Source organism: Diceros bicornis, chromosome 36, assembly GCF_020826845.1.
Source record: "Diceros bicornis minor isolate mBicDic1 chromosome 36, mDicBic1.mat.cur, whole genome shotgun sequence".
Lineage (NCBI taxonomy): Eukaryota > Metazoa > Chordata > Mammalia > Perissodactyla > Rhinocerotidae > Diceros > Diceros bicornis.
In genome coordinates, this window is record NC_080775.1 from 407,834 (window position 1) to 420,032 (window position 12,199).

Consider the following 12,199-nt stretch of genomic DNA (forward strand, 5'->3'; position numbering starts at 1 on the left):
TATGGGCTTATAATCCTACTTCTTAATTGCCCATTTTAGACAATATATGGACTTCTCCCTGTAGCCATCACTACACCATTATTAGGATTATGAGTCAGTAGTAGGCTATGAATACCTTTCTATCCTACACTTTTTTATTATCCTGGAGTTAATATTTGTATCTTTTTGTTCTATTATCTTGGTTTTCAATGTACCTATTGCTAATCCTTTCAAAATACTCCAACAGAACTGAAAAACTCTTCCCAACTTTTCTCCTCCATGGTCAAACACTGACAACCTGGTGACAGTTTTTTTAGTTCAACTGTCTTTTCCCTTGAGGACCTCCCTCTTGCAGCCCCTCCTGCTCCAATCGTGCTTGTTGGTCCAGACCTGCTGCATAACTGCCGTGGAGGATCCCTTCATCCCCGACTTGCTTTCACTCAGAATTCTAAGCAAAATTATTTGTAAATTTGAAAATTTATTTGTATAAATATATTTATTTGAAAATTATTTGTATTCATTGCCTTTCATGCCAATTATTATTGTTGAGAAGTTAAATGTCATTCTGATGTTTTATCCTTAGGTAAAATCTGTTTATTTTTTCATTTTCTCCTCTGTCAACTTTCCCATCAAAGGAGCTGCAAGCAGAGTTTCTTCCTATGGCGGGGGCATCACCAATCTGTTTCCAGGGGTCTTTTATCTGGTTGTTCCATTTGCCCAAAAGAGAGACCACTGGTCTCCTGTCTTGCGACTAAACGCAGGCGTGTTGGTCATTCAGGGCTGGAGCTGTTCTCCGTCTCCAGTACGCAGGCTCTGGTTCAGTGTCTGTGGGTTCAGCACTGCCTGGCAGCCCAAATCTGGAGGCTCTCAGCTCCATTCTCCCAAGAACTAACATCTCCGGGGGAGTGGGGAAGATGAGGATCACGGGTCTCCCTGACACCCCGCCTCCCCCTCCCCCAGGGTGCCCACGGTTTCATCAGCACCTTCTCTGCTGCCTTCCTCCCTTGACTAAACGAGGCACCACTCATCATCTGCCTCACGTACTGTAGCAACCAGTCACTGTTTCTCCCATCCCCCTGTCCTGTGGGTTTATACTTTATCTGTTCACTGACATCTTAGTGCAGCTCTGGGAAGAGCAGAGCTAACGTACACTTCAGAGCTGCCAAGGTTAAACAGTGCCTAATTTATATGAACACCTAATGTTTAGCTTTCACTCTCTGTACTGTTACCTATCCAGTTCATCCAGAGATGCTTCCTGGAACGACTTTCAACCTCAACCCCTCTGGGTCCCTGGGTGGCTGTATACTTCCTCTGGGAAGTGCACAATCATCACACTTACACACACAGACCAGCTCTACAGAGCTGCAGGTTAGTGCTCACCTGTTCACAGGCCCTGAACGCCTGTCCTCAGAAAACTAATTTTGCATACAAACATTGTGAACATTTATTCTCACAGACTGAAATATAGAGTTTATAATACAAATTTTAAAAGGAAATGAATAAATTCAATGAAAGGAGAATAGCTTCAACAGGTCACTAATAACAGGACATCAAAAGAAACTAAAATATTAGTGTGCATATTTCAATCATTAATTTTTATCTGACCTCATTGTGAATGAAATTTGAGGAGCTTAAAGGCATGTTCTGACAGGAAAAATCCGTCAGTCAAATATGCAACTCTCCAAATTAGAATTCAACCTGCCACCACAGGAGGACCCAGGGGTCACAACTGACAGGTCCTTCTCATTATCAACTGTAAGAGGATTTGACCAAATGCTGCTGGTGGAATAGGTGCCTTCTTGGTAACACTAATACGTGAATAATTAGTAAAACACACAATTACAGCTCAGTGGTCAGCCTTGCTGAGGTCGCACATTCTTACCATGATGGAGAGCTAGCTCTCAGGAAAGCCACAGGACGACGAGAGGGTCTACAACAGAATGTGGGGTCAGTTGAGGAGAGGGCACTAGGAAGGTGAAGTAACTCAAAAATGTGCAAAACCAGGGTGACAAAAACTAGTTCTCCTCAACAAAAACAGGAAGAAGATCAAGACTGGATACCTTCTCCCACAGACATTTATTAAGCACCATGTGCTAGGCACTGGCTCAGCTTCAGATCCCATGTGAACTGAGGGACATCGTCGTGCTCCGGAGTCAGAGACAGGCGTCCCACCTGGCTGCCGTCACCATCTGTGACCCTGGGCCCGGTTTCCCACCTTTACACAGAACTGATAAGAAGAGCTAACACTTTATAGAACTGGTCTAAGCATTTTATTAACTCATTTAATTAACATAATCATATGAGATGCTGTTTCTGCCATTTTATTGATGAGAAAATGCTGGCCCACAACTGGGGTTTGAACTCAAGCATCTGCCACTCTCAACTAGTATTTAAACATTTGCTCATAACTGCCCTTTCGTTTGAGATGGGCTCCCTTCTGGCACTCGCAGGTACCAGAGGTCACTTAAAGAGCTCTGGTGGCCTCCCTGTCCCGTCCCCAAAGAGGCCTGGTCCTTGAGGCAGAGGCAGTGTGCTGTTCAGTGCTGCATTCCTGGTACAATAACTGCCACTGGACAAAATCGAGCTGGTATCTTGCAGTCAAGAAGTATTTTTGTGATCTCCTCACAAAACTATTTGCTCAACAGCAATCTCCTAAGGAAGGATGGAGCCTGCTACAATTTCAGACTGCTGCCTAGGAATGAGCTCAGAGCAGCGGAAAGCTGTCGAGGTCATATGACACAGAGGTGTGTCCATCAGATCCCTGCATGGAGTCGGCAATAGAAAGTGATGTCTGTCTGCTATCTCCTCCCCTGCCACGCTGCCCTTGGGCCACAGGAGGCCTTAGGAGGTATTTCTGAACCAGAAAGCCTTGTGCAGAGGGCTGCAAACATCAATGTAAATATGACGACATCAGTGACATTTTGTTTTTCCTCTAGAATTGCAGTGGGACCATAACTAAAACTCCAGACAGGAGGAAAGAGACCCAAGGTTCTTGAGAGGGAAAAGGAAACAGAGACACAGCCTAGAAAGAGAGTAAAACACACACCCCACCTCTCCACTGAGCTGGCACCTTCCCAGGACTTCCACCCCTCCACATGGCATGCCCCTCCCTCTCCACGCACCCTCCCTCCTCTCTCCACGTTTTCAAACACCTACATCCCCTGTGAGTCCTCTGTTTCCCACCCTACACTTTATCCTCAAGGGGAGAAAAGCCATCAGGCTCAGTGCTCGGCCATGCCTGCCCCCTTCAGTCAGATGCCACCCGCTGCTCCCACCACCCCCATGTTCAGTCTCTCCCTGCTTCAATCCAAGCGGGGCTCTGCCAAGTCCATCTCTCTGCATCCTGTCGACTGGGGAACAGCCCAGACTCCTCCACCTGAACTTCAGTCTCCCTCCGACATCAAGGACCTCTCCAGCCATGTCTCCCACTCATGCCTCCAGGTCCCAGTCACACAGAAGATGCACTGTTCCCAAGCTTGTGCCCTACTCCATCACCACTCACTCCTCCAGAGGTGAACACCTTGTAAGCCCAAAGGGAGGGAAAGCCGTGAAGTAAGCCATTTCTAAAAGAACCTCAGTTAACTACTTCCCACACATGATTAACAAAGTATTCTCCAAAGAAAATTCCTGACAATACAGTTCTGTCATCTAAACAATCCATCGATTTCAGATTATTAAACAAATGTAGTAATTTCATTAATACTATGGTAAACCAGACACTAGAAATCACGATAATCCTCATATTAACCTAAGAAGGCCCACGGGGGCGGTCATCCTTTGCTCTGACACAATGGTGTGCTATAGGCCAGAAGACCTGCAGTGTAGACAATATTTGGTTATTCAGGATGTTCACCCTTCTAGAAAAAGTGAAGATTTCTAAATTCAGATTGTAAGAGAAATACACTGAAAAACCTTGGTTTTCAACATATATTTAAAAGAAATCATAAAGGATGTGCAGAAGATAACTTGAATAAAAATGTATGTAGGATTTAAAACTAGAAGAACTTGGTCCAAATTCTGGTCTTATTCTTAGGAATTATGGAATTGGACCCATCAATCTGCCTCTAAGCCTCAGTTTTCATGCACGTTGGGGGTACAGATGTGAGTGATTTCTGCATCCAGGACCCTTGTTGTAACCTGGGGGCCCCTGGCCTCCTCCCCTTGCTCCCCCAGGGTTGTGCGGAGCTCACCAGCAGCCAGGGGGCTCTCACACAGTTGAGACCATGCTTTAGGCACTTAGTGAGATTGCTGAGGATCTCTCCCTGTTTCAAGTCTGTACAAAAACAATTTCTGAAGCATCTCATGCTCTTCTAGCATCTAATTATACTCTTTCTAAAATAAGTGCAATCAAGGACTTTGCCAGAAAATAAATAGTACAATTGTTGTACATACAGATAAGAAATTTACTACACTTGCTGCGTATGGATTCAGATGAGAACACCACAAAGTCGACAGAAATTTCGTCATAAGCACCTTAACCTCCACCCCAGCCAAGCTAGCCTAATTCTTACATTCCTGTCATTGTTATTTCTATCTCGTCCTTTGTTAACATAAATCCTTGCCATAAATCAGTATAAATTTGCTGACCATTTTCCTACTAAAATATTTTAATTTGATTAGGGACTCATGACTTGGAAAAGTGTAAAAGATCGGGAACTTCAGGGAATTTGACAACAGCCCTTTATATGCTGTGTGTGCATTTGCATCTGATTTCTGCATCCCAATGCTCAGCCTTTGCTTATTGGGTAACAAACTCAGAAGGCAATGAGTGTACATGGTAGGATTGGGGCTTCAAATTTTTGCATTTTTCTTATACCTCATACAGATTTTTTACAAAAACCCATAGGAGCCAGTTCCAAAGTAGACGCCATTCTCACTGTCCAGCTGGACGCTCAAAGATCCCATGTCCAACTCTGCTCCAACTCTAAAAGCCTTACATGGGAGTGGCTTAGCTGTGTTCCCTTTTAACTGCTGATATCTGGGAGGAGGAACCTGACTGGTTAAATGTTACTAAAAATAACAGGAAATTCATCTGATCAAACCATCTTACACACAACAGCTGTGTGTGATAAAATAAGAGTATTTCTTAGACAACTGAGAGCAGCCAATTGTGCATCAAGATCATGACCGTGGCTTACCTAGGATACAGGTAATTTACCTGTAGCTGATGAAAGTTCATTTCCTATAGTAATTTAATCTGGGAAGAATTCATGCTAAGTCACAGACAGGCAATGCTGATTGAAATACTTGTATTCCTCCTCTTCTGGGAGTTAACCCTGCATCTCACACTCCATCATCGTGAACAAACGGCAGGGCATGACTCCCTAGCTGAGGAAGTCCCCAGGAGAGGCCACGTGTCCCTAAAGCCTAGGTCAGGATGGGCAAACATGGCTTCCATGCCCAGGGAAGGGAGGGCTGCACTTGGGGAGACTGTAGGAAAATATGGACCAAACTGTGCACCCGGCACCAGAGGAGCACAGCAGTTGTTAACGTGAAGAACCAGATGAACCACAGCCTCAGATAGGCAGAGTGCCAGCTGACTTTACTTTCTGAAGAACACAGGACACAGTGGCATCTGACTCAGGTTTATACCCTTAAATACAAGATGAGAAAGTTCATCCTGTATGAGACCAAAGTGAAAAGTTCACAAGCACTAGACTCTGCCAACTACAGGCAACTTTCTCCCTCACAATCCTGAAAACCCAGCAGGAGAACCTGGGTTTCAGATCCAGCCCTCTCCACATGGGCCACTCCCAGGAACAGAATTATGTCCGGACAGTGTATCTTCTTTATAGCATTGAATACCAGGATTTTTCAAGCTGAACTCTAAAATCAATAATAAAATTCAACTGACTGGAATGCAGTGAAATCTAAAATCACTTTATCCTTCGACCTTTCAGATGTGGAAACAATAATCAGCACTTACATGTTCCCAACTGCCATCTAAATTTATCCTAAATGAAACTGTGACCATGGACAGGAGATGCCTGAGGCAGTACAAGGCGTTTGCCTGTAGGTTTGAGGCATCACACACTCTGAGCCATAGGCTGATGCTCTGGCGTCTGCCCTCAGCTGGGTCAGCTCTCTGAACGCTCCCGTGCTCTCCCAGAACGAGTGAACACCGGCACCAGGCCGGACACACTTGCCTCGCTGCTCATGTGGGGACCATGGGACAGGAGGCCACGTGGCGGGGCGGTAACTCAGGAGAGATGCCGGGCTCTGCCCCTACCGGGTGCAGACGGCCTGCACTGCAGCAGCCAGTCTGTAATGTGCAGACACAGTTCTGGGTTCGTCCACTCAGTTCATCCTTCAACAAATATCTGGGAATGCTCACTTGTTGTGGAAGGAGAGTAGGGTCTGACTGTGGGTTGGGGTGGGGGCGGAATCAAGTATTCCACAACCAACAGCTATCTACAATATTTTAAGTATTTCAGAAGCGGGATGTGGTGAAGATCGGGACAGGAGGGCCTGTCCTAACCCCAAGGTTCAGGGAAGTAATCTCTGCAGAAGTGACACTGAACCTGAGCTTTAAACGATGCACAGGTGCAGGAAGAGAGCACAAGCATGTGCAGAACGCCTCACGTGGAAACAGCGTGAACAGTGGATGAAGTTCAGCACATGAAGGTTGGAGGAGCTGAAGAAAGGCCAGGTCACTGTGTGTGAGGCCCTCATGATGCAGACAAGTTTACACTCCCATGCAGGGCCATCTGCTGTCTCCAGTGGGAGCACACATGGACTAATAAATTCATCCCAAAAGAGGCCCCTTCTCTGAGGAGGCTGTTCATGTGGGTCCCACAGCCCATTCCCAGGGAGCAGAAAGGACACAGACACACTTGCCCTCTGGTCATGATAGCTGAATTCATCAAGATTTTCTCAACCGCTCAGTCGTAAATCCCTGTATCTGGTCAAGGAAAGTTTCACTGTGTGTGGTCACACTGGAATTTTAGGACTTTATATCACCCTGACCTGTCATGAAGCAGTGAAGACTCAATTATAGAAGCTGACACTATGTTATTAAGATATCCCTGAAGAGAGTGGTAGAGAGTGGATTTTTTTCTGTTTTTACCAGTTTTATCAAGTTTAGAGATTAATGAGACATTATAGAGCCAAAAAACTGCAGGAGGACTAGTACCAAAAGAGTAAGTTTTCCTAAGTAATGTTTTCTCTGTGAAAATGATTTTCAATATATTCTTTCTGGCCCCTTCCTTCATTAAATACATAATTTTCATTTTCCTTTCTAGCTTCTGGCCCACTTCTCCTCATCTAGATTTAGGTAAGCATTCAACATTGTGCCCACTGAAGACGACATATGTTCCAGGGGCACCTGAGTCACCACCAGACATTCTGTGACAGTCACCTCTCCTGTGCAGAGGAGAAAACCAGGAAACAGCTTGCCTCCTGTGCCCTTCCCTGGCACAGCTGACGCTCGGCAGCTCCAGCTTGAGCTATGGTCTTAGCTAAACACCTCTACAAACTGTCCTAATTCATAATCATGTGTCTAATCCAAACAACGTCCTAGAAGTATTTTTAGAATAGTTTCTAGAGAAATCTTAATATTTTCTCTGATAAATAAAAATAAGAAAAAAAGAAGTCAAGTTCATCAAAACACAAACTCCTTATAGAAAACTGTGTGGTAGGGTAAGGGTGAATGAAAAAGAAAACAAGATGCTTTTCATGAAGATCCTATAACAAAAGAATGATTTCCAAGAACTAGTCAAGAAAGACTTCTCTGATTTAGAGCCACCTGCTCTCCTCACTGCTCCCCAGGGACAAAGTTATACATAGTGAATGATCATTCACCCAGGGCAGCGTCTCAGAAATAAATATTAGCAGTAAAAGCTGCAAAAGTAGCCGGGCACCCAGCCCCCGATCCTAGAACCATGGGGGAACCTGCCTTCCCTGTCCCAGTGGAAACGGGGGTGGCCCACAGGTCATGGCACAGCTCTCTCCTCCTCACACTTCAATCAAGTGCATGAGGCTTATGTAACTCATGAAATGGACCCCACAGCTAACGCCCAACTCTGCCACCCACTCGTAAACCCTCTATCCTTCCACAAGGACATTCCTTACATCCGTCAGCAAGCTGGCCTGGAGAAGACAAACACAAGCTGCAGCAGAACAACCCCACTGGGGCGCCCCCTTCCGAGATCCTGGGGGCCAACGGTAATATTAAAGCTTCTCTCTCTATTATTTGTACATAATTTTCAAACAATGCCTTTTATTTGAGGTAAAGCCCTGAAGATAAGCCTAAAGATTACAAATGCTTATTTTCTTATTCTACCAAAAGGTGCATTGAACTCATCTTTTGGGGCTTCTTATATTCCAAATATTGTCCACTAAAGTAATTTTGACCTCTGAATAGGATCAGTACCTCTAAGAATACACTCTGATTAATAGGTTTGATTTTTCTACTTCAGCACTCCCTAAACTGTGCCCTTTGGCGACAGGAATATGATGGAGCTGTAGTGCTCGCTCCTTTCACAGACCTGAGGCCAGGACGCACTCGTTCGTCCTTCACCTAGGTCTTTGGCTATGAGGCAAGGATTACTGGAAGACTGACAATTTTAGGAACAGTTTTATGATGTGTCACGTATTCTTCTTTCTCAGTGTTTTATAAGTGGTGCTCCTGCTGCAAAAGCAGGGCTATAAAAGCAGCCCATCATATTTTAATAGAAAACACTCAGAACTGGGCCCTGAGTCTGCAGGATGATCATGGTTCTGGGGTCTGCCACAAGCTCTGTGATTAGGGGCACTCTGGCCCTCGATGGATAAGTCGCATGAGCTCATCTGGAGGGTGGGGGACTCAGAAATAAGATGCTTCTGGGATCCCCCAACACTAGGCCTACACTTTTGTTCAGAATGGTGTTAGGTGGAGGGTCCATTTCAAACATGTCCCTGCCATGCGGTTTCTCGCTCTCAGTAAAGTGCGCTCACCAAAACGAAAGTAAAACAGCGGTCGGTTTCCTGCGGTGCTGGCCGCCCGCTCTCGGACAGCGGCTTCTCGGATGTCACACACCCCGATGTTGCCAGAGTGCAGCATTCTTCTCGGGGCTCCTTCACTGTGCTGCAGTCTACACCGGACCACGGCAGCTCCATTCGCTGCTGTAACAAGTTGAAAAAAAACTAATTAATTCAAACTTTAGTTTTTTTTAAATTTGTTACAGCGCTGAGCAGAGCTGCCGACCCCATGCAGAACAGCACAAAAAACACCAAAGGACCAGCAACATGGGTCCAACCTGAGCGCCCAGCCAACACAGGTCAACCGTGGTCTCGGCACGGCCGCCGCTGGAGAACCTCTTCTGGGAACACACACAACTGCTTCTGGCTCACTTTTGTTTGGTAAGGCAGAGAAATCGAATCCCACAACGTCAGAAGCCTACAGCCAGCCCTCCTCCAGGACGTTGGAGGGGCCGCCTGCAGAGACGAGTGACAGGCCATGAAGAGGCCATCACCACACGGTTCTGTTGGAGGACAGAGAAAGAAGGAAGGGGGACCACGTCTAATCATCTGCCCCTCATCTGCTCCGAAAGCCTTTCACACATGGGTGTCAGCCAACCAAACACTGATTTACTTTTAATGCACTCGGATAGAACTGTGCTGCTTCCTTTTATAAGCCTGACAGCAGGAAAATCCATCCCGTCAGCTCGGTACATCCTATACAACAGGTCCAAGTTTATGGTAACTTTCTCAAAGATCAAGGAAACAAAGAAAAACACAAAATCAAAACAAAACTACAAACACAGCAGAAATTAAACACACAAATGAAGCCTCCTGGAATGTGAGCTCCAGGGAAGGCTCCTTACTGTGCTAACAGAACCCTGTGGGGTATGTCACAGCCTGGAGAGGAGGGACGGACTGGGGCTGTGTGGACTCAAACCTCTCCTAGCAGAAGCATCTGGGCAAGGCTTTAAAATTGTGTTTCAACAGCGAAAACCAGAGTTCAAGTAGCACTTTTAAAATGTATGTTGCTCTCCTTTTTCCTTGAGGACTCGTGTTACTTGAAGCTATTCCCAAAGCCTAGCAATCTTCAAGGTCACCCTCAAACTGAACTGAGCTCTCATCAGAATTCCAGCCTAGTATCATTTTCTTTCTCCTTAAATGTATGGAACCTAGCTCAAGTGCAAAGAGATTCTACAAACTACACATGTGAAAATGCTGGAATGAAACAGACTTTACTTTTGGGAAGAACCCATAACATTTACAATCATGTTTCAAAACACAACCAGCCTTCATGATTTCATAGTCCCAGGCAGGACATTATATCATTTTCTAGATTTCTAGGTTTGCGCCCCCTGCCCCAAGACATCAATAAACACCTGGGATTAATTTAAACCATAATCAATAGCAATAACTTTTTATCTCACTAAAGTAAAAGTCATTTTAAATCATAAACACTCTTATACTTTTATGATTACAGCATTTTAAAGTAATCAAACATATTATTGCCCTCTATAGAGGAAACACCTATTATATTTATTAGGCACATTTATAGAAAAATCATATGTGCCTTCTACATTCACAAAATATACGTGCACTCATACGAAGGAGTCAGAAGTGGCCACACCATGTCGGCCATGTGGTCTCCACACAGATCAGGGACCAAGGAAGGATGTGCGCTCAGGTGTTTCTCCTGCACATTGCAGTTAACTCTTAACACTAGACGCTTCATGCTCCTCAGAAAGGTTTACGTACTCGGAGGCTGGGGCAGGTAGGCTCCAATCAGTTTCGACCTCTTCTTTTCATATCCTTTTTGTGTGATGTCACCTGGAAGTGAAGGAAAGAAAGAACGGTTTCAATGGGTAGAGTTGATCCCTCAACAGAGCCCAAGACGACATATATAGTTACATCCTGTGTGTCTTCTGTTTGCCTTAGCATTTAATAAGAAAGCATTCCACATTGCTCACATTGACTCTTCCCCTGCCCGCAAACAAAGTCATTTAAATCCTTTGCTGTGCACATGCTGTCCTGGCCCCTCCTCGAAAGGTTTTGGCTCTGATGGGGTCCAGAAGTAGATTCTTGCCATCTTATTCACATATGCTGGAGCAGGAAACCTCCCCAATCTGCACAGCTCTCATTAACTTAATCAACAACGAATTGTGCAGGCATCTACCCAGTGACAGCTGGCCAAAAGCATTACAGATTAGCATCTTCCTCCATTAATGAGATTTTTTCTAATCAGGTTCATCAATCCCGAGGACTTTAAACTGCCAGGGTATTTTTGAAAATAAGTGACTAAGACCAAATGAAACATTCAATAAAACAAAGCACGACAACACGAGACCTACGGAAATCCAAAATATGTGAGAAAGGTGCTCATCGTTGACACAAGAATTAAAATGTTAAAGCCCGAGATTCACGTTCAGAAGAGCTAAGGTCATCACTATGCTGACATTTTTCCTAAATGCTAAGTACCTGGGACAAAATAACCTTTATGACACACAACAGCCTTTTCCAATTACAAGCGCTAATGCATACAAAATGTTGATTTTGCCCTTGAATTTTTTGGAATCTGTTAAATTTTTTCCCTAATATTCTGATCAAACCATGATTCCTAGGAGATCTAAAAACTCAAGTTTTAATAAAAATATAGCAAACAAATGAAAAGTTACTGAGTCATACACAAATGGGTAAATTTTCTTTTCCTAGTGACGTATGCTCACTAAATTTTATCAAACCATAAGGCACCCTGAGTGTTTGATGACTGACCCAGCTAAGTAACAGCTCACTGTACAGTCTTGTCTACCCCAAGAAATGCATGGCTAGTTTTTAAACACAGAGCCGTAAACAACAGAAATAGATAGAAAACGCGTTCCACTATTGACTGATGAGCATTTTTGATGCCACAGGTGTGCCAGCGGCCACTGTCAGTGAGCAGGTCTGTGACTGTGAAGCACAGCACCGGCCCTTAGGTGTGCCATGCACTACAGACACGTCCATTCCCCTCCTCAGCACTGAGGCTGCTCAGTTGCTTTTGGAAATGCCTCATAAATCCCCCATTTTAAAAGGATGTCCAAAATCTCAACAATCAAAAAATTCCACATGCATGTACACACTCGGGAGTATCTTTGTGGTTTATCAGGAAAACATTAAGACACTGGCTGAAATGACTTTCACACCTTACCCCTTCTGATTTCTCTCTACAGACTCCTACGCACCTTGTAACACTACGAGAAAGAGCAAAAACCTGGCTTAGAGAAAACATGATAAAAACAATCTGCAG

General features: G+C 44.7%; 1 protein-coding gene across 6 annotated transcripts in view; it reads right to left on the reverse strand.

Annotated features, from left to right (window-relative positions):
* DIP2C (disco interacting protein 2 homolog C) overlaps positions 1-12,199 on the reverse strand; it is a 443,076-nt gene that overhangs the window by 184,107 nt on the left and 246,770 nt on the right. For 4 of the 6 annotated variants that reach the window (XM_058532328.1, XM_058532326.1, XM_058532331.1 and 1 more), the window contains exons 2-3: positions 10,672-10,743; positions 8,914-9,081 (exon numbers count right to left, since the gene is read on the reverse strand). In XM_058532328.1, coding sequence (XP_058388311.1) covers positions 8,914-9,081; positions 10,672-10,743 — 240 coding nt within the window. The remainder of the gene's footprint in view (positions 1-8,913; positions 9,082-10,671; positions 10,744-12,199) is intronic. The other 2 variants (XM_058532329.1, XM_058532327.1) reach the window with 1 other exon arrangement.